We start from the raw sequence: 23,035 nt of genomic DNA, 5'->3' as shown, positions 1-23,035 counted from the left end.
ATAAGAAACAAGAATTAGACTAATTTGGTGATATTTTGATTGTACTATGGTAAAATACTCCAAATACAACATAAGCAAGTGTAAAATAGATAAATAAACTGAATTAAATGCACAAGCAGTAAATAATGGAATCAATAAATAATTCCTTCTTTCAGGCTAAGCTGAATTTTATTTGGGTTCAAAGGTGACACTGAGATGATCCATTTATCATCACAAATATATCTGAAACATGGCTAACTGTGAGCATATTATGTTTTAGTCATAGACAACATGTATAATACTTTCTTGGTATTACAGAAAGACGTTCAGCTAGGTGGCTCCTTAAGCAGATGTGCAGAGGTTTGGGGGGATGTGACCAAATAGCTATGGATTTATAGTATGATGGCTCGAGATTAACAGATCAAATGCTATCTAAAAGGGAGGTCTTTATTACAACAATCTAGCCAAATTAAATCAAACAGCAGCTGTATTATATTACAGATTTAAGATGAATAAATATTTGTTTTAAAGAGAAATACCGGTAATGTTCAGCCTACTTTTTTGTTTGCTTTACCAAAAAAATAAAACATCCTTTCTCCCCAAAAATGTGCATTAAAGGAGTAAATGTAATTCGAGGCTAAATGAAATCAGACTACAGGTTCATACAGGCTTGATTAAATTAGGCTTTGAGGCTTTAATGCTTCATGGATCAAGTACTCATGAGGAGAGTGCAAGTATGGAGATGCTGCATTAAAATTTCAGCTTGGTCCCATAAAACAGAGGTTACATACGAGGTGCCTGTATTTTTTCCACACTAGCCACCCAACTATTTTTTTCCCAGTCTAAGTGGTTCCCCTTATTTAAAGTTTATGGATCTTTGTGAAATTTAGTAATGCAGCTCGTTATAAAAATGTAAGTAAGGTGCTGGTCTAAAATCAGTCAGAAAACATATTTTAATCACTAAATGTATCAAAAACTCTCTCAGTACCACAATTCCCTGAAAGGGGGACAAGAAATGTGTCACTTCACACTGGCACTCTTACCTTCCGGCATTCTTCAATATCTTAATGAATACTTCTGCCATCATAATCTGCATACATCGTTTGGTCCCTCCAACAACAAACAGCAGCCAATCCGAGCAGAGTTCAAGTTTTCGAATGAAGAAAGAAATCCAGTTGCTTGTGATGAAACCGTATCATACATAATAGTAATGGCACAGTTTGGACAAAATGGAAAAGATGCACATTTTGGGCCCCCAACCTAAGGCAGAATATTAAGAATTTCATGTACCACCTAGTTGTGTAAAATGAAGGTAGGATGACTTAAACAGGGCTTCCCTTCCACTGTTACTGTAACATCCAGAAAGTACACAATACACAAATATATCAAGGTACACAGAACTGTTCTGTAAAATGTAGTTTACATGCATTTCTAAAATGCAAACCTTTACACTTCATTTATACCCAGTCCCAGACCTTTTCAAAGCAATAAAACAGAACAAAACGAATCCCTTATATCCAGTAGTTCTTCTCAGATATACATAACTCATCTGGTTATGGTTCATGTACCATTTGTCAAATTCACAGGATATCTACAGCATATAACAAGTTATATTTCCATGTCACAATGTTTAAACAACTGATGAAAAGTCAGAAAGTCTTTTACATTTCTTTGTACATAAAAAAAGAAAAAAAGAAAACTGAATGTTAACAGTCAGAAGGCAGTCCACTGTCCCGCAGAGGCTGCTAAACTTGGAGTGAATTATTGATACCTACAATAATCTTATTTGTCATTAAATGCCTGTTTACTCCGCATTAATCTCTGTCTCTGGCCTCCGCACTGAAAGCTCAGCCTGTATGAAGGTGCCCTGTCCCAAGGCAGTGGAGTATGCAAGATTACTATGTGGAGTTGAGAAACCAGGGCTGTGATAGGAGCTGGAACCACCCCGATTTGATAGTGAGGTTTGGGACTGAGGTACCGGATGGTAGTCATCCAGGTTGTCATAGTGTGACTGAAAAGTAATGTTACTTTGACTTTGTCCCTGTGACTGATGAGAGTAGGATCCACTGAGGTCTGAATTGTCTGGTAGATGTGAGGGAAGACTGGATTGGTTGTAATGCTGTCGCTCTCTAACGCTATGGGATCTCTCTGGCTTGGGTGGAGGAGCTGGCTTCACAGGAACTGCTTGTTCATCTTCACTGGCACTGCTCGTGGCTTTAACCCTGCATATGTGGCGATCCAAATCTGACCTTTCGTAACGAGGTTGGGCGGTTCTGCTCTCGGAGTGTTCATGCCAATGTTTACTGCTCGGTTGCTTTTCCCCAGGTTCAAACTTCAGGTCATGATAGCCACCCTCTGGTAAGTGCTGCAGGCTTCGTGGTGGAAGTTGCGATTGATGTGAATGGATGGACGAGTAGGTCCTGGAGCTGCCTTGTTTGGTGGTCTTATCCCCCATCCCATTTCCTTGACAGTGCTTCTCTGTTTCCATATACATCAGGACATCTGGTTCGGAGATCAAGTGCCTGGAAGCATGCTGAGATCCAGGATTGATATTATATCTGGCTTCCTTGCTCTCAGCTGCCATCAATACAGTTTTGCCGGAATCTGATTTGCTGCGCATGTGTAACATGTCTATATCCATTGGCATGTAGGGTCCTATGTTGTCATACTGAGACATAACAGAACCCTTCACCTTTTGTCTTGCACGGCTTTCCCTGCGGATAGAGTGTATGCGAAGCCTCTCTGCTTCGTCTGGATCCCATGCAAAGTAAACACTCCCTTTTGAACCACCATAAGGTGGTATGTCTCTGCTTACGAAGCCATGCTCCTTTAAAGGAATGAAATGCCTTGAAAGGAAGTGGTAGGCTCCAGATTTGGCTGCAGACCGAGGGAGAGGGGCACTATCCCGACCACTAAAGGAATGGACATGCCGTAAGCGGATCGTACCGTAATGGTCCACATCGTAGAAAGGGGCATCCAGAACATGAGAGCCAGAGTAAGGGCTATAGCGGTACTGAACTCTTCCATTCTCAAAATAAGGCTGTAGCTGTGTGACGTGGTAGTCGGCTTGAGAGGCTGGTTGGTGAGATTTGCAGTGGTAGACTGGGCGCTGGTAGTAAAATAACTCATCATCTGGTGGAACCTCGGTTCTGGTGACCGGCGTTGAGCGGATAGTGGTAGGAGGCACATGTAGGGAGTGGACCCTGCGGATTGTTGGGTACACGGTTGGTCCATCTACTTGGCTGTAGCCATGGGAGTGGTGCAGTGAGCCTGGAGAAATGTATTCATTTCTCAGAGGGCCACGAGATTTGATAGACTGGTGGTAGGACCTAGGTCCAATTGTATTGTATCGGCCATCACCGTGGCCTCTATAGGAGATCTGTGGCTCTGATTTCGACACATAAGAAACGTGTGGTGGAACACTCTCTGGTCTGTAATGGTATGCCATCGTAGCCTGACCTGAAGGGGATACCCGCTGATGGTAATACGCCTCTGTGGTGGGCTCCAGTAGGGCAGGATCCCCTTTTGAGTGGTAAATGTAACCTGACTGATGAGTGGAAGCCCTACGGTGAGATGGATGAGATTGCGGGGGAGTCTCCTCCACTGAGCCTTTCATGGATGCTTCTAAGATGGTATGAAAGTTGGCGGGGTTAGCAGCCTCAGTGTTATAGAGAGCAGCCATTGCTAATTTACTTTCAATAGAACGAACTGGGGGTGTTGGCGGCGTCACTCCCTGAGTATGGTGTTGAGAAGCACTATCTGCTTTTGGATGGACAGGCTTTATGGCTTCCCATGGTTTTTCCACAGGTTCAAGAGGTGCTGCAGGGGTTGGTGCAACTCTAGCATTGGGCTGAGATTTAGGCTGAAACTGCGGCTGTGCTTGTGACTGAGAATGAGACTGAACTTGAGGCTGAGACCGAATGGCTGCATGAGGTTGAGTCTGTATTTGTGGCTGAGGCTGGAGAATTGCGACTGGCTGATCTGGCATCTTTATGGGTTTTGGTGGCATTACCATTTCAGTCATATGGATCTAGGGATTAAGCCCAAACAAACACTGTTAGGTTTCTTATATTTCCCCTTTTTTATTTACATGCACTGTAATTTAAATTATTGATATCATTACCAGATTAAAGAACTGAATAATTTTGATACAAATTTTGTTACAATGGGAAAAGGTAAAATAATCACACATCATGCAAAAACATGCACTCTAAAGGTTCACATAAATACTAACAAATTAAATAAAAACAATGGCAGGCAGCTTTTGACCTAAGAACTAGTAGCACTAATGCTTAACATGATTTTGTAATTTTGAATTTACAATGGGGATTATTTGGCTCAAATGATTAATCGTGATTAATCTCATTAAAAATAAAAGTTTTTGTTACGCGATAAATGTATGTGTACTGTGTTTATCATGTATATATAAACACTATATATTTTGAAAATATTTACATGTATATACATTTATATATTTATATTATATATAAATGTATATAATATATAAACATATTGTTCTTAAATATACACATGCATGTGTTTATATATATATATATATATAGTAGACATAATAAATATACACAGTTCACACTCATTATGTAAACAAAATCATTTATTTCGGGTGTGATAAATCGCGATTAATCGTTTAACAGCACTATTTATAAGATTACTTAATGTTCAGCTTTGGCACTTAAGTTCTAGTGCTACTGACATCCCTGCATGTGCCATATGTGCTTACCTCAGAGCTGGGTTGCTGAATGACAGTATCCTTGCTGCTGATAGCTGGTGTGGTGATTGTGGTAGTGGTTTTGTCTGTGCTCACAGGTGTCTGGCCCACAGCTGGCTGCTGCCTTTCTGGGCTTTTTTGTGTTTGGGAAACTTGAATAGGTTGACTAGAAGGCATAGCACTGTGGCTTGGGGTCTCTGGAGAGATAACTTCCTGGCTATTGCAAGAAATGCTGGATGGCTTCCCGCTCTCAGCTGTGTTGAGGTGCAGACTGACAGAGCAGTTTAACTTCTCAGTTGGGGTGGAGGGTGGTGAAGACATAGGAGCAGATCTCTTTGATGCTTCGACTGCAGCTTCCTCCAGGGATGGCTGTGATGGCAAGGAAAGAGGAGGAGGCCAGTCCATGGTCTCCAGTAACTCTTGTGGCTTAACGGGGGACACTGGTGTAGGGGGTCCAGAGGATTGCCTCTGAGAGAGAATAGAGGCCTGCTGGGCAGATTCAGCTAAAGCTAGAGCAAGCATGCGGGCAGCGTTCTTTGGTGGGGGAGGGGGAGGTATGAGGGGCACAGAGCTGACAGGGACATTGCCCTTTGGCGAGTCCAGAGCTACGGCTCCTATGGATGGATAAAACAGAGGGAACTCAAACAAGGAGAAAGCAGGCTAATATTCATGAGAAGGTAAGATAGGGGAAATGTTAAATTTCTACAGATTGTGGACAGATTTCTCTACATTTAGGGTGCTCATGCAAAGCGCTACTGGTAAAAGCCTGATGAATTAAACCTGAAAAATCAAATAATTCTCTTATGAAGCCCAGCATACCTTGGAGGTTCATATCACAGTGGCATCAGTGTTAATGACAGTGTTTACCATACAATAATAATAAAAAAAAATGTATTGTTTAATGTACTCTTTTAAAAACTGATATAGAAGGACAGCTGTTAAAATGTTACAAATTAATTTTAAAACAGGAATTAAAAACATTCTCATTCTAGAAGAGGTGAATGAAACTAATTTAGGATAAAAATGTCAATGAATCCTCAAGAGGCATTATGGATTTTAGCTACTATACCATATCTCCGTATTTCAGTTCAGCTTACCTGGCTGATCTTGAGAGCAGGTGACCTGTTGTGGCTGTGAACATTCAATGCTTGATATGCCTTTACTCTCTTTACTCTCAAAGGTAGCAGCTTTAGAAAGAAGCTCTTGTTGAATGGCTTCACTCAGGGGCAGATCGGTGGATCTTGACAGAGAGCTCAATTTTGCAGGAGAGTCGAGTGGAGATGGAGGGGAAGAGGGCTGAAGTACAGTGCTCTCTGGTGCTTTCCTTATCATGGATGCAGCCGATTCAGAGATGCTTAGAGGAGTCACAACAGCTGACTTCTCACTGCTCTCAAGGGATTGAACTGGAGCTTTCTCTGAGAAGGATGCAGGGGTCAGTTTATTTCTATCCTTTAAGGCTGGACTGTGGTCTGGAGACACAGAATGACTCGTAACTTTAGCTCTGACTGGCGAGACTGGCTCTGAGCCACTGGCACTGCCCGGGCTCCTCTTCAGACTGTTTTCATCTGTGTCAAGCGAGAAAATGGAAGTCTCTGCCAGAGGAAGGCTACACTGGAAAGACATGGGGTCAAAGTCTAAAGAGGCCATGCCAATGTCGGGGGGGCTCAGGTCCACATCGTCAGCGGAACGTGGCGGGGAGATGAGAGCAGGCACAGAGATTGGTCCATCATCCCCATCACTGTCCCCTTGGCCCAGGTTGTCATATGAGTTACAGTGTTGTCTGCTATCCAGCAGGCCACCATTGAAGGAAGCAGAGAGAGCATCGCTGCTGGAGCGAGGTCTGCGTGGCCTGTACACCTTAGACTCTCCTGTGTTAAAGGAAAAGCAGAAGTGTCTCAATTTCACAATGGCTGGTTTACAAGTAGAGGATGAGCTTTTTTTTTAGAGCTTTAAGAGTGTGTTACCTTCAACGTTATGTAAAGAGGTGAGAGACTCCTCACTTTTGGCAGACCGAAGAGTACCGGTGTCTCCTCTTCCTCCTAAACAAATATGCAGCAACAGAGAAGTTATAAGAAAATCACTTATACAAAACAAAAACAGTTTAGAATTTAGAGTTCTAGAATATTTGATCTGACTGGTCTGTTGTCAAATTGATCTGTGGTCAGATATTGTTCTTGTCTCTCAGAAATACTCTGCAGTCTCTGCTCTCACATAATAAAATCATTTAAACTAACATCGATATGTCATGTCCATTTATTTATTCAGTAAATACAAAAGTAATTAGCAGGGTAATATACAATCAGCTGGTCATTACTGCAAAATAAACCACTTCCACATGATACAAGGCCTGATTAACCACTGGGTTAATTTTGTGTTAATGACTATCTACCATTTAATGATGACAAAATGGAACAACACTAACCAGCCAATGCCATGGCCTTGAGTTCGTTTGGTTCACTGGGATTGCGGTGTAGTTTTCTTTTAGACATTGAGGAAGACTTGCCCAAGTTGAAAAAAGACCGCCAACTGCCAACTGGAGACTTTTTAGACTTTATTGGCTGTCTTTTCCTAGGATAAAAAATAAATAAATTAAAATGTACGAAATGTATTACTTTGAGAATAACAGGCACATAATTGGTTTCTTTATGTCAGCAAGCTCGCTTTATACCTCTCAGTAGGGAATTCAATGACCGTGTGGAATTTTCCCTGTAAGGCTGCGGGACCCTCTCCCACCTCGATGTACTTGCTGTCTGCAGTGATGGGCGAGTTGATCTGGGCCTGAGTACGTGCCTGTGCCTCTTCTAGTGTCAGCAGCTTTGTGGATGGAGAGGGTACCAGCAAAGATTTAGGCCGAGACAAAGAGTTGTGTCCTACAAAGACAAGAAATCTGTGATGAATATTTAGAAGTGCAAGCAATTTAAAATATGTTGAAATCTGTCCATATTGCTCACCTGTTCCCTCTCGTATGAGTGAGCTCAGTTTGGGGCTGAAGAGAACATCCACATGGTTGAGAATAAACTCCACCACAACAGACTGTATTCGCACCTCCATGAAGGCTGCTGTGCCGCTGAAGCAAGCTGATTCGATTTGCTTTGACCTTTTTAGTTGGGAATAAAAATACAAGATTAGTTATTAATACTAGGTTTTTATGTTCATAGTTTTAAAATTGTACCACTGGGATGCATTTCCCAAAAGCATTGTTTGTTTGTTAGCTACCTATGGTTGTAGTTGCTTTTAGGAAACTCACCCCTGGATAGTAACTGGTTACAAGTAATCTGGAATCTGGATTATAAAATCAGATTCCATAAACTTAATACTTGTAATTAGAAATTACATTTTAAAATCAGCCACACAGCATTTGACCACAGGATTAACAAAAATCATTTCAGTTTTAAGAAGTGTTTTCTTAGCATTTAAACATTACATCAACTACTGATGAGCACATTCATTCTTATTTTCAAATTTCACTCCGAGGGTAATCTAATACTTTATTACTTTGTTTTGGAAGGCTTCTGTCTTCCAACAAATCCACATAATATCTTATTTACACGTAATGCAAGAATTCCCAAACTCTTTCCAGTAATATATTAAAGTACCCCTAATATTTTAAAATACATATTTTAATAATTGGGTATCATATTTGCATGTTAACAGTTCTCTAATGCTGGTTAATAGTCACATGACATGCAGGTAAACAAATAAAACCTTTAATTTTGATGTCATTTTAAAATGATTTACTTTAATTTTAAATTTTTATGATATTGTGTAAAACCTCAGTTTGTGGGAAACCTTGATAATGTAATGTTGAATGAAATTAATGTTGTCAATAATTACAAATAGAATACATCTTTTTCTTTGCATTTTTATATCCCTATGGTACAAGATTAACCTATTAAAATCAATGTGATAAATGAGTTCAAGAGTGAGGTCAAGAGTAATCAGAGTAGTCACATTACATTACCTAAACTGAGTAATGTAATGGATGATGTTACTAACTACAGTTTTTGTTACAATTTTCAAGTCAAATTTGATCCATTAGTATCTGTTTTGACTTACATTACAGCTGCATCATGCAGAGATCTTACCTCAATAAGTTGGGGGCCCAAACGATGGCCAAATTCTTCGTATGCATGTTTGTTACATAGCTGAAGGTTGCCAAGTGTGAAAGATGCCTCATAAGAAACTCAAGAGTCCTACAAGAGAAGCAAAATTATTTAATGTTAAAACTACAGATGCATTCAAATCAGACACCAAGTAAAAATCACACTAATTTAAGTGAACAATGTCATAATAACAGCCTCTATATTCCTCAGTAATAATGTACTTGGACAGCATTAGTAATAGTATGCTTAATGCAGCAAGTTAATAAAAAGGCTGTTATGTATGAAAAATATGGCTGTTGAAAAGAGAACTGCAAGCCCTCTAGCAACCATCAGAGGGCACTGTGGTCATTTACAAACCTATAGTGTGGGGGCGGCAGCTGCTGAATGACATCATGTATTTTGATCAGCCTCTCCTCGTCTGTGGCTGCTGACACAGCCTCCTAAAAAGGAGAAGAGCGGGTGTAAATCAGGGTCACTGCATCTAGAGCAGCTCAAACTAACAAAAACACTCTCAGACCCATGTTCACACTATACTGCGGAGTGGACAAAAGCACATGGTCAATCGCATTTCATGTGCATTAAAGTTTCACTGCTTCCATAGCAACCTGAAAACACCGATGCACTCTTTACTCTAGCCGTTTTCATTTGCAGCGACTTATCTCCAGATGCTGTAAATGTCACTGCTTTGTATAGTATGCAGATGAACTCCTTGTGAAGCTGGGCTCTTTTAGAGACAAGCAATTCATTTTGTATACTCATTAAAAGCAATCAATAGAACGAATAGCCTCAAGCCTTCAATGACTCCTGTGCTGTTTTGCCAGTCTCAGATAAGAGAGCCACATTTATTATCGCACCAAGAACTAAAAAGGTTTTGATATCATAAGTATGGGCTGCTTGTTCTGTGTAATAGGTGTTCTCAGCTGGAGCTATTTGTATGACAAAGAGTGTGCGAGTTTCAGAAAAGGCTCTTTAAAGGCCTGTCGTTCTGGGATAAATGCTTACCGAGAATTTTTCATACAGCTGGTAGGTGAGAAGTGGGTTGGGAAGCTCTCGAAAGTAAAGCTTGCACAGGGAGCCAACGCAGTGTATGTCTTGAATGTAAACATCTTTTGTCAGATCAGGGATCTGTTCAGAGTCAAATTCATGCCTAAAGAGAGAAAGAAAGTGTTTTAGACTTGATACACAATCCAAGACAATGTGGTGTGCTTAAAACCTACATTTAAGTAAATATTTATTAACATTAGCTTTGAATATCAAAATTTGAAGGAATTCATAAGTTATATCAGTTTCCAAAGGTCGATGCTGATGAATAAATTAGTTCTTTTATTTAGCAAGGAGGCATTAAACTGATCAAAGTCACAGTAAATACACTTATAATGTTACAAATAAATGCTATTATTTTGAACTTCCTATTCATCAAAGAATCATGAAAAAAAATGTCAAAGCTTCCACCAAAATATTAAGCAGAACATGTTTTCAACAATAAAACAGGAAATGTTTATTGAGTGCCGAATCAGTGTATTAGAATGATTTCTTAAGGATCAAGTGACAATGAATCAACTCCTGCTGAAAACCAGATCTTCCTTAAAGAAATGAATTATATTTGAACATGAAAAATGGAAAACGATGGTTTTAAATTGTAATAATGATAATAATTTCCAATATTACTGTTTTACAGTGTTTTTGATCAAACGATTGTAGCCTTATTATTAGAGAGTATTAGAAATATCTTTCAAAAACTTTAAAAAAAAAAAAAAAAGAAGAGAAAATTTGACCGACCACGTACTGGAATGATAGTATGATATTTAACAATTTACACAAGTAAAACATTAAATTGCTAAAAATATTTATTATAGCTTTATAGTTTTACATTTACCCATTGACAAAACTACATGTAGGAACTCAAGGGGGAGAGAAAACTGTTAATCGGCCAAACAAACAAGTCAACTTGTCCTGTAACCGATAATAAACCCCCATCTAATCACCCTGGTGTAGTCATTTCCTCCTGTATTCACGAATACAAACATTCCCATTATGAAATGTAATTAGCAACAGCTTAATATTCAGCCACTGCATTCAGAGTTTCTCAAGCGGTATGATAAATCCCTATCTCTGCTTCGAGCAATTAGGGGAGTGTGTTTATGTCCTACCGCAGCTTCTGAATGTTGGAGGCAATCCCAGAGAGACGGTACATTCCATCAACCACTCCGTGCTTCTCAATGAACTCGGTGCAGCTCTTGAGTACCTGGGGGACTAGAGGTTTAGACAAAATGTTACTGGAGCATCCTTTTTGGCATGTAAAGTGTGAGACTTGTCAAAATGCCAATGGAATAGAATGCCAGATTCTTAGTGCAGTAAATTTCAGATTTTGGAAGCTATAAATAACTTCAACAACTGCCGGAGACAAGCCCGATGGTCAGATAACAAGTCCTGCTCTTCTGTAGGGCAGAGTTTATGGCTTCACATTTGCTCCAGTTGCATTAGACAAACTCCAGACCTCCAACGTTACCTTGCAATGTTTCACCCAGAGGAATCATAGTCACAGACAACCCTTAATGGCCTCTAGTCTTGACAAAATTTGTTCTGCAGATGAGTGAGTCCAAGTCTCTCAGAGGCAGCTGTTCATCAACATTCCTGACATAGCTTTCTGAAGCACAAAATCCTCAAAAATGCAACAAAGTTTAGTCTCGAAGCCATCTCAAAAATCATTCAATCAGCGCTTCAGAATAAGAATGGCCTGTGGTCACTGCGAATGTGTTTCAGGCCAGTTAAAAGAGCCGTCACTTGCCCTATAAGACCATTAATACATTCTTCACGTCTTCAAGCTAAAGCTTTTTAGCTGGGAAACACAGATAAACTGTCAAAACTGAAAATGATTTGTAACATTCTTCCAACATTCTTGGAAGCATCGGTCAGAATAGTTTGAAAATGACAAACATATCACAATCCTTTTTTCCTGCAAGTGTTTATAAATGCACAACGATCACTGAGGTAAATTATAGCTGAATATTTTCCAGTTGTTTATGCAAAACCTAGTAAATTGCTGTAAAGACAACAATAAAACAAATACAGTACCATTCACATGTTTGGGGTCAGTAAGGTTTAAAAAAAAAAAAAAAAAAAGTCTCTTGAACCTACCAAGTTTGTAATTATTTCATAAACAAATATAGTAGAAATATTAGTAATATTTAGTAGTAATATTGTGAAACATTAAAATCAGTCATAAGTAGCAAAATTTTTGATTAGTAATATGCATTGCTATGAATTTAACTTTATAATGCTTCTTAACTTTAAATGCGATTTTCTAAATATTTAGATTTTTTTGGAAAGCTTATTTATTCAGCTTTCAGATGAGGTATTAATCTCAATTTAAAGTGCCACAATTATCGATGTTTGAAAATTAGTTTTCATGCAGTGTGTAACAGCTCTGAGCTCATATTTTCATTTTGGTCTGAAAGAAAATGCTAATTCATTCTTTGCCACTAGGTGCCGCTCTTGGGGCAGTAAAAATACTGGTTTCCCTGGTAACTGTACACAAACAGCATTGTGCTCACAAACTTTATCAGGCATTACAGGCATGATGTAATGAAAATGAGGCCAATCCGACCAATCACTGCAGATTAGTGTCACATAAAGGAGGAGTTTGGAAAAACAAATCATTGAGCATTTGGGAGTCGCTGAGCAAGTAAGGTAAAAATAGATGTTTTTGAACCTGTAGTTGGGGACTCCCACAAACCAAAATATGAACCTTCATTATCCATTATAGGAGGCACTTACCGTATTATACACTATAAGGCGCACTTAAAAGCCTTTAATTTTCTCAAAAAACGACAGTGTGCCTATAATCCGGAGCGCCTTATATATGGATCAAGGCGCTCAGGGTGTTTTTATCCGACTGTTTTGTTGACATTCCCTTTAGCACAGCTCCATCTAGTGAATGCATAACGCAAACCCAGTCAAACGTTTGACTGCAGTTTCTTCTATTCTATGTGCCTTATAATCCGGTGCGCCCTATATATGAAAACAGTTCTGAAATAGGCTATTCATTGAAGGTGCGCCTTATAATCCGGTGCACCTTATAGGTCGGAAAATACGGTAAACCAAAAAAAAAAAAGAACCCTGATGACTGATTTTGTGGTCCAGTGTCACAAAATGTCAACATTTTCCTGTGACGGCACAGTTGAATTTTGAGTAGCCATTACTCTATTTCTTATTATCGATGATTAAAATAATTGAGCTGCTTATTTATTTTTATATTTTTGAAATATTCAATATTTTTCAATAACTGTTTACATTATAAATGTCTTTACTTTCACTTCTGATCCAATTTAATACATCTTGGCTGACTAAAATTATTATTTTCTTCAAATCTTAATGACCCTCTACTTTTGAATGGAATAATCTTTTGGCCAAAATGCAGTATCCTACTGCAGTGGAGCCAGTGGAAACATCAACAGGCCAACAATAAAACTACTGGCTCAATTTGGTCAGCAGTACTTTTTGAAGCCCTTTCAATACTTTGAAAAATACAGCAAATTACTTCAGAGGCCAAAATCCTTATAATCAATTTAGAAAGAGAAAAACTGGATTAATGCATTTTAATCCCCAGCAAAATACTGTCCAAGAGTATAAGTGCATTGCAGGGACGTCTGCAGAGCTTTATGTTAACATGACTGAGCCATATTAATGACTCTCTACTTGAAAAAAGTGTTCTCACACATTCCTCTGAGATCAGAGCGTCTAAAACGGAGAGTACACGTTCTGCCATTCCCCGTTTTACAAACACATTAAAGCTGAGTGTGCTCATGGGTGGGAGAGGACAGTGAAGGGAGCGAAAGGTTCAGGTCTAGGTAGTAAACCTTAACTTCATCATCTATCTAACCAACTACAATGGATGACCTTTTGTAGAAAGACATTTTTAAAGAATACCAGGAATTTCTGCTTTGAGGATACTTGCTCCTGAGGGAAAGAATGTCCATTCTGAAACATTTAATAAAAGCAATGTTTTTTTTTCCACCTCCTTCTAAATGTAATGGTCGAGCAGTCGTATCAAGTTGCGTGGATCCCCTTTGAAAAGGACAAGGCTTTGATTTTAAGGGCAGGCAATGGCTCAGGGAGGATTTGAAGTCAAACAAATGGAGCAAATGCTGAAGGCTGCCAGGGAGCTTTGAATCAATGGGGAAGAAATCTCCAGACACAGCCCCCTAACCATTCCTCCTGACCTTTAGACCGGTTTAAGCCAATCAGATGCCATGACAACCTATGCAGCCAGATCCATGGGTGATTCTAGAGGAGGGGGGTTAGCTATGCTTTCCAGCCCACCCACACTGTCACATTAGTGTCAAGCACTGTCTGGAGCATGAGCTTCAGTTTGAGTAGGACCAGAAGGGGGCAAAGCTTACCGTCATGGCCGGAGTTGAGGAGATGTTCTCCTAGGTCACAGCCAAACACCCTCTCCCTGAGGATACCTCTTTGCTTCAGCTTCTGCTTGGTTGGCCTGGACTTCATGAATGTGCGCAGAAAAGTGATCAGTTTCCCGTGTTTCTTGGACACTGGAAGATAAAAATAAAGACACGCAAATGTAAATAATATTTTCACATTAGGGAAAACTGCACTGTGAGTCACAAGCAGCACAAAAACAAATGACCCTCAAGAAAATCTGGTTTACCAACAGGTCATTGCCAGCCACATCAAATCAGCCGAGATCTTATAAAACTAAAAAAGCAAAGGCACTTGGTTTTGTAAGAATGGGTTTAGGCATTAACCCCGTTCCTTTACTGAAAGAATTTCTCAAATCCTCACTGGGAAGAGTTGCTTGAATAACCCAGATCACAAAGGGCTGTTTCGTCAACCGAGCAGAATTATTAATTCACCCAAAATTCCTCTGAGGGAAGTACATCCTCCATCTTTGGGTGTTTGTTCTACTTTTGGTAGAGCAAAAATAAACCACTTTATTCTCTGTGCAACTGTTACAGAGTCAAGTACAGTAGCATATAAACTATATATTATATATAACTATATATCAACTATGAATGACTTTACAAGTTTAATCTGATCTCAGCATTGGAAGAAAAAAAGCCTGAAGATGAGTGTCTGACATACAACATCTGTGAAAGTCTTCATGAAAGTTATAAATGTTTCCTTTCATTTCATTTTTGAAGGAGGCCAAGCAGGAAGGACGTCTCAAGCTGTTTGGTCTCCGTAGCAGCTTGTGTTGTTATTGCACCATGACACTAACCATCATGCTCCCTGACCTAGAATTTGCATGAGAAACTCTTGGAAGATTCAGAGGAAAAGTATCAAGATAGAAATTCCAAGGATTTGACGGGAACACACAAATGCACCAAAATAAATTCCACTGGAGTTGATAGAAAACCCTGAGTCCTGTAATTGCTGATTTAACTTGGATTGTTCCAATGATCCTCATAAAATATTAGCAATCTTAACCAATAGAAACCATTATTAAACCATTATTAGAAACCAAATAACTGTTTGCATAATGAAGCTGTATGAATCAGCAAACAATATGTTGCCAGAAATAATTTCAGAAGTATTACAAATGCAGCTGGGATTCCCGAAAACCACAAACTGGTCCATCTGTGTTTATGTTTGTGGGCACATGTGGTGGATTTAGCAGGAGATGGAGTAAAAATGATCAGCAAAATAATTGCAAATATTACAGTGTTGTTTAACCGTTTAACTCCCTGGTGATTTTAAGGATGTGTGATTCTTTGCACGTTGAAACCACAGTGGACGTGGCAAGAGGACATCTGCCAGCTGTGATCTCATCTGCTCCTTTGTGTGTCTTTACCTTTTAAAAAGGCAAATTACTACAAATTTTTCATCATAAAAGTTGTAACAAAATTTCCAACAAGTGGTTGCAGCTGGTCTGGATGCAATTAATCCTCTCATATCTAGTCGAGGTTAATAATTAAAAGAGACGTTGTAGGAATTTCCTGCTCTACTTTTCAAGAGACAATAAAGTAACTGGCACACATTTCACAGATCCTCTTATTCTGAACTCCACAACAAACCAAACACAGGGCATGTGCTGAACTTCACAGAAGCGGCAAGAAGACCGTGTATTACTGAAGAACAACTGTTTACTCCAGGCTGCACTTTACCTCCACTGAGGAGACACTGATGACGTTAAAGTGCAACGTGACTGACACATACGTTTTTCTTTTTTTCCCTTCTAATCAACCCCTCGGAACGTGACTTCCGATGACTTGCTAAATATTAAGACGACACAAATATGACACACACACATCAGCATATACAAAATCTACGAGAAAGGTGATTAGAAAACAAAATACAAAATGCATTTATCACAAATTAACAGTGCACACATATAAAAGGCTATTGTTTTCAGCACTACAAAAAAAAAAAACACACACAAATCTATATAGAAAGCACTTCAGTCGCATCTACAAGTCTGAGATAGTTTAACAATTTTATTAGGACTAAAACTGCAACTTCATAACTTACCTCAATGTGAAATATCCATGAAAAATAGGACAGAAAAACAGTACTTGAGTATTCTTTATTCTAAGTTTGCCGGGCTTCAGCTGCGGTAGAGAACTCAAGACACGACGGTGAAGGATCATTACAGACCACACTCTCTCTCTCTCTCTCTCTCTCTCTCTCTCTCTCTCTCTCTCTCACACTGTCCCTGCCAGCCGGTAAAAACTAATAGTCAGCATGCATTCTTTCCTTTTTGCTTTTTCCCTCCTCTCTTTCCTCTCGGAGTTTGTCCAGCCCCTAATATCAACTTTCAACAGCACTGACTTCTAACTGCAGAGATCGGGGCGTGAGCAAAGAGCGACAGTTTCAGCCTTTAGGCTGTTGCATTTATCAGATATCCACTATCGAGTGATGAATGTTCTTTAAAAGACAACGGCAATACAACACAGCTGTCCAGTGATGTTCTATTTAGGCTACAGCTTAAATACAACTTAGTAAAACTACAACAAAGCAAGAAGCCAGACGAACATAAATATAACTCATTCGACTACACCACCAGGGCAACAACAATGCACTCTTTCTAAAGAAACCCATTCTTAGTCAAGCCCATGTCCCATTCAGCTTTTACAACCCAGACTGACAGGGTACAGCCATAAGGAACTGACAAAGACCAGCTTGTCTGCACTCTAAAGCAAAAGGTTTGTGGCAAACCTGTCAAACAACACACAGATACGTGTTTTGCAAGGTAATGCTGGTGTTAAATGCACAATAAAAGTCAAAAAAGTCTAAATAAATGTATTTACTGTCACTTTTGAAAATGTATGCATTTTTACTAAATCACAGCATCATTCATACTGACCCCAAACTTTCTAAAGGTAGTGTCTATACAATGATAATACTACTACTACTAATAATAAAACAAAAACACTAAAACCATTATGAGAGTTAGTAAGAATGTGCACGGGTACAACAAACACCAATAAACTGGTTTTTCCAACCCAACAGCTAACGGAAGTTCACATAAATGTCTCTGTTTTCAGAACAGACCAGTAAGGAAGTACACAATTCCCTGTAGGACAAACGGACACATATTGCTATGTAAACCTAATACAGTTTGTCTCTCGTTCTCTCACAGTTCCTTCCAGCTGTCTTGGCTTGTTCAGAGAGGCAGCTGCCCTTTACTCCACTGAGAGGAAGACAATTGTTGCCCCACAAGGAAGTAAGGAAGTGAGAGGGAGCTAAGGGAGCTACATCTGGAGCAGCACCTGCTACAGCTGAGAATAAGGGAATTAAATAAATGCAATTTAGTCTGAATGTGAAAGTGTCTGCACAAGATCAAGATTATACTTCAGGCATTTTCATAACAATATGCCCGATTCATGCTTGAAAACCTTGGTAAATAAAATATTACAGCAACCTTTATCACTGTTACACCACCTGCATGGTAGGAAATTATGTGGTTAACCATTTACATGGGGCATTTGCCTAATGAGGTGAATGATTCATAAGGTATTTTGTGTCATCTGAAGCTCTGCAGGGGAGCAGAGAGGTATGTTGTAGCCTATCTGAGCTTGTACAAAGGCAGAGACTGTCACCATGGAGAGACTGTAGTTCATACTGTCAGTGAACAAAGATGGGATTATTTTATAGCCTTTCCTACCAGGGTCATGCAAATCAGCCCAGGAGTGCATTACAAAATAACTTGACAATAGGGCTATCTGGTGCACTTGAAAGAGTGGTGGAACGATGCCATAAACTGACTTCACAGGCTTCATTTCAAATACAGACACGAAGTGTTGACATAGTCAAATAAGTACAGACGCAATGATATTAAAACAATTATCAGTATTGACTAGAATTTATGTAATGGATGACAAGTAATAAACAACAGAAAATAAAACCCTATTATAGTTTCTCTACATAAAAATTAATTGATTCATGATTTTAGACATTATAGTATATTATAGTATGAAAATAGATTTTTATTTGTACATTTTGAATAACATTAATTTTTGATCCATTTTAAGTGCCTGTTTATTGATGGCAAAGATCATCTGAATCTAATGACAGGAATAATGAGTGTGCACAATGAAATATAAAACATTGGGCAATATTAAAATATTATGGTGGATAACTTTTTTTTTTTTCTTATGAATTAATCAAATTAGCATTTAATGATGGCAAAGGTAATATAAACGTAAAAGTAGGGGAAAATAAACATGAAAAATGAAATACTGTTTAGCAGCCAATAAAAAACCCAACATGCATCTCTACAAAAAGAGACAATCTGGCAGTATTATGGTAAAATAAAATGCAAAAACATTGTAACATGCATTCAAATGCAGGTCAAAAGACAGAGAAAGTGCTATCAGGGTAAATCTTTCAGACAAGGGCCAAAGTCACATACTAGAGACATCAGAAGAGTGTAAAGAAAAAAAAGGACTAAATTTGTTGTGCTTTCATCAAATCTTCATGTGATTAACACGTGGTGTTAAGAAAGACCAGTGAAACTACATTCTAAAGAAACAGAGTGCCAGTAGTGTTCACAGCACCCGCGAGCAGCAGGCGACTGTGCCGAGATGCACAGGAGAGTTCAGGGTTAGTCCGTGTTAGACGTAGTACATGGATAAACGGTTTTGGTCTACCTGAGTTCAGCCTGTAGGGATTAAATGGGTCGGGTGCCCATGCACTGTCCTGCTTTACACTCTCCATCTCCAAATCTGAATGCCGGGAGGAGAGAAGGGGAGAGGGAGGGAGGGACCCAGTTAGAGAACATGTGAACAACAGCTGCACATGCAGCTCTATTAGCTTGGCAGTCTTTCTGGAGAGTTTCCCCCCTTACTCCACATTTCCTGGCCATTTGGGAAAGTTTCACAACAGTTTTGAAGCAGCTATAAATGATAATAAACAAGACGGTGCTGTAAAATGCACGTGAAGACAAACACTAACCTACCATCGATAAGAATGCTCTAAGCTGAAATGCAAGAGAAACAGTTTTATGACACTGCCAAAAGACAACTTATGCATGCAGGGAGAAAGTGTGATAAAAGAATGATAGTGAGAAAATATATATGTGTGGTAGTCATATGAATTTGGAACAACAAAGGTGAGCACATGTTGACAGATTATTTATATCTGAGTGAACTAGCCCTTTAAGGCAAAAAGAGAGGCGTTGGGGAGAGTATACCAGCACGCACAGGGTGGGAACAGACTCCAGGAGGCCGGCCGCAGACCAGAGCAGGGGGATGCTGAGGGAGCAGTGGAGGAAGCATAGTCAAATAACACATCACACATGCATGCAAAGTGCAAAGAAACGCAACATACATTCCAAAAACAGTGTCAGAGTCAGTACATGTACAAGCAATAAAACATAGAGCTTAACCCCAGCAAAAAGCTTCTGCACAGTCAAAGCTAATAATGCACCTTATTTGTTTCTTTCATTGGCCTTAATAATGAAACGGTAAAAAGCATTGCTGTAATTACGCCTAAGAGCCCCGGGGCTCTTTTTTGGGCTGATTGCACTGTGCTGTGCCACATCATTTCTTCTCTGTAATGATATTACTCCTACACGATGTGTACCACAGAGCCCTACCGCCCACCCACTGCAAGCCAGCATTCTGATTGGTCCGATGAGTCACGATGATGATGATGATTCACCCCTCTGCGGATGCCAATAAGCATTTATTTGATACACAAAATGGCTTAAACTAAACAGAAATGGTTGCAGGTGATGGATAAGTCTGGGACGGCTTGGCAGGCCAGTTAGTCCAAGTTATGATGTAAACTGACCTCTCTTAAAGAAGACTGCATTGTCCACAGCCGGTCTAAATGTGACTAAATGTATTTCTCATGTTAGGATTGTGAAAGCTAGAAACAGTCCATTTGAGATTCTATTAATCAAGTTGTTTCTTATGATGGTTTATTGCTCGGCCAGTGAGATATTCTGTAAATAGAGGGAATCAAGTGTACCATTCTGTCTCACAGTGTGTGATGTACATTAAAGGGACATACACACTCCCCAACAAACCATTAGGAGTGAAATGAGGGAAAGCAAACAACTGTGCAACACAGGTTCAACTATGAATGTAATAAATGAAAAGGGTCAAAGGGTTCCTTTGTGAGGAAGGAGGGAAAAAAAAAGAACATAAACTGGGTGTGAACCACAAATCTCCCATGCAGTGTGTTGTCGACGTGCTTCGAAATCTGAAAACCTTGCATGTCTCACACCCAATTTGTTGAAGTGACACTCTCTTAAAAAGCAGCTTTGCCCTTCCCAAGGACGAAAACTCTTCTCTAAAACTTCAAATAGCAGCTTGTAGTCTTCTCTTCATGGAGGTTTGAAGATCTGTGATTCATGCAACAGGACCCAGAGGCTCCATTCAGCACCTGTTCCAGTTCACTCAAATACACACACCACAGACTGAATCCATGGCTGATTCAACACGTCACTTCTTATACATTTTCCTCCAACCCACTCTCTCGCTCTTGAAAATGATTAATCTCTCACTGCAACGCATGAGTAACAAGCTAGGATTCCAAAACCTGCATTTTTTTCAAAGGCCCAGCAGCCTCGGGAGGAATTGGAATACGTATGAACAGAAAGTGTGACCTTGCGTTCAGTTTCCTGATGATGTTTGCTGGGTTGCTGCGGTTTATAATGCCCTGCAGTAGAAGTAAGCTGTTATAGGATGGTTAATACAGACGTGTGCAGAGGAACTGATGAGCTGTCCCAGCAGGATTTAAGGTATGTGTGTGTGTGTGTGTGTGTGTGTGTTGTGGTACCTGGTTTTGGCACTGAGTTGGTAACAGACTGTGGGACCTTGTCGTTTATCAGCTCCACACACTCACTGGGAAAGAAGCCAACCTGTGAAAAGCAGAGCAGGTTTAAAAAGCTTCTTCTCTCTCTGGAGACAGACATGCCAATGCTCATCATATCACTCTGCATTCTGCACTTAGTCACATTCAGAAAATAACATGTCATAACTCAATATAACTCACTTAATGCATGACAATAATTCTTAAAGAGACAAAACTTACAAGCTAAACTTATGAAAATAGTGATTACCTATTTATGATAATATCTGCTAGATTATATTAATACTCTTTTATCACAACTAAAGGTTTCTAAAAATGCAGTCCTATTCTCATTTAAATAATGATCATATTGTGTGCCTCTGGAGTGATAAAGAAGTACAGCACAGTAAAAAAACAGGCATCTATATGCTTTCATGCTGCATCAGCATATCTAGAATGATTTGTAACTCATTTAAAAGATCTGAGAAAACAATAATATACATCACCGTTTTAAATTTTGGGGTTTTTTGGGGGCATTTTTAGTCTCTTAATCTCATCAAGGCAACATTTTTTTGAGCAATACAGTAAAATACAGTAAAAACAGCATTCATTTAAATAAAGATTTCAAATTCCACTTTTATATTTTAATGTATTTAAAAAATATATAATTAATTTTTTTTGCGACAAAAAAGCTACATTTTCAGCAGCTATTACTCTAGTTTCCAGAGATCAATCAAATATGCTGACCTGGTGCTCAAAAATATTTTTTATTATTATCAGTTGAAAACAGGTTTGCAGCTTAATATTTTTGAGGAAATCATGATACATTATTTTATGCTTCTCTGATGAATAGAAAGTTCAAAAGAACAACACTAATTTTAACACTAAAGTGTCAAATTCTAAATGTCTTCACTATCATTTGGGATCAACTTCATGTGTCCTGGTTTAAAAATAAAATAAATAAATAAAAGCATATATCTCTTACTTGTCCCCAAACTTTTTGTACTTTTTTTTTTTTTACTTGAATTGTACTTGCATGTAAACTGAAATTGGGATCAGTGCTATATTTTCTATATTGCCACCGAAAATATTCCGTTAACTGATCTATTTGCATGATTGCAAATGCTTGCATGCCTTGCAATTATAATTTTCTGTTATACCTTCCACATTGCTCTTGTTAATTATAATGATTTAATGCTAAGACAATGATAGATGGGGAGGTTTAAAGAAAAAAAAAAAACTTAATTGTAACATTCCAGTTTCATATCAGAGGAAAAACTCTGAAACAATAACATAAGGCTTAAATATTTTATGGCCACCTGACCTATAATCTTGCAGATTAAAGGACCTGAAAAAGATTCAAAGTTCATCAGTCTCTCACGCACCAACATGAACAAACTGAAAGGACACACAGAGCCAAATGTACATGCTCGCCATATTTTACAACCTAAAGTTTGATTTTATCAGTGTATAACCTGCTAAACAACTGCAGATTTATGAATCAAGTCCATGACAAAAGACAAGGTTTTCTGTATCATTTGAGCTAATCTAGCAGAAAACATTAACCATGTTTATTAGTATAACCTTAACTTTGTGACCAATCACAGACATTTTAGCAAAGCTCAGTCTCTTCTACACCAGAGCTTGATTATGACCCTTAACGTCCCCGATGACATCAGTGTGTGCTGATTCTTCTGGTGACAGCTGGCATTACTGAGCACTCTTTTTCCATGCAGTAAGATGCTGGCTATCTGACCCAGCTGTATGCTGCCAGAGCTCAGTGTCAGGCTGCCCCCCGATGGATCCAGAATACATCTGCCACCATGAACGGCTCTCCCTACAAAGGCCCTAGCTGTGACTCACTGGAGATGCAGAAATGACATAACATGCCAAAGCACTGAATACCAACAGGGCCAAACAAATACAGCAATGCTGGGCATATGCTCATGGGGCAATAAGAAAGCACAGT

General features: G+C 39.1%; 1 protein-coding gene across 8 annotated transcripts in view; it reads right to left on the bottom strand.

Annotated features, from left to right (window-relative positions):
* Positions 1-648: 648 nt before the first annotated feature.
* The window catches only part of LOC127985740 (rho GTPase-activating protein 32), a 103,577-nt gene continuing 81,190 nt past the window's right edge, over positions 649-23,035 (bottom strand). For 2 of the 8 annotated variants that reach the window (XM_052587854.1, XM_052587860.1), the window contains 14 exons: positions 21,055-21,136; positions 19,470-19,520; positions 18,918-18,992; positions 14,211-14,360; positions 10,959-11,061; positions 9,811-9,955; positions 9,166-9,248; positions 8,791-8,898; positions 7,374-7,802; positions 7,128-7,273; positions 6,670-6,744; positions 5,803-6,573; positions 4,718-5,319; positions 649-4,009 (listed from right to left, as the gene is read on the bottom strand). In XM_052587854.1, the coding sequence (XP_052443814.1) occupies positions 1,784-4,009; positions 4,718-5,319; positions 5,803-6,573; positions 6,670-6,744; positions 7,128-7,273; positions 7,374-7,802; positions 8,791-8,898; positions 9,166-9,248; positions 9,811-9,955; positions 10,959-11,061; positions 14,211-14,360; positions 18,918-18,992; positions 19,470-19,520; positions 21,055-21,136 (5,046 nt within the window). In that variant the 3' untranslated portion in view covers positions 649-1,783. Of the gene's footprint in view, positions 4,010-4,717; positions 5,320-5,802; positions 6,574-6,669; positions 6,745-7,127; positions 7,274-7,373; positions 7,803-8,790; positions 8,899-9,165; positions 9,249-9,810; positions 9,956-10,958; positions 11,062-14,210; positions 14,361-16,296; positions 16,813-18,917; positions 18,993-19,469; positions 19,521-21,054; positions 21,137-23,035 lie in introns of those variants that run through there. The other 6 variants (XM_052587856.1, XM_052587858.1, XM_052587855.1 and 3 more) reach the window with 6 other exon arrangements.

The sequence above is a fragment of the Carassius gibelio genome, chromosome B21, assembly GCF_023724105.1.
Source record: "Carassius gibelio isolate Cgi1373 ecotype wild population from Czech Republic chromosome B21, carGib1.2-hapl.c, whole genome shotgun sequence".
Lineage (NCBI taxonomy): Eukaryota > Metazoa > Chordata > Actinopteri > Cypriniformes > Cyprinidae > Carassius > Carassius gibelio.
This window is presented reverse-complemented; position numbering and strand designations above follow the sequence as displayed.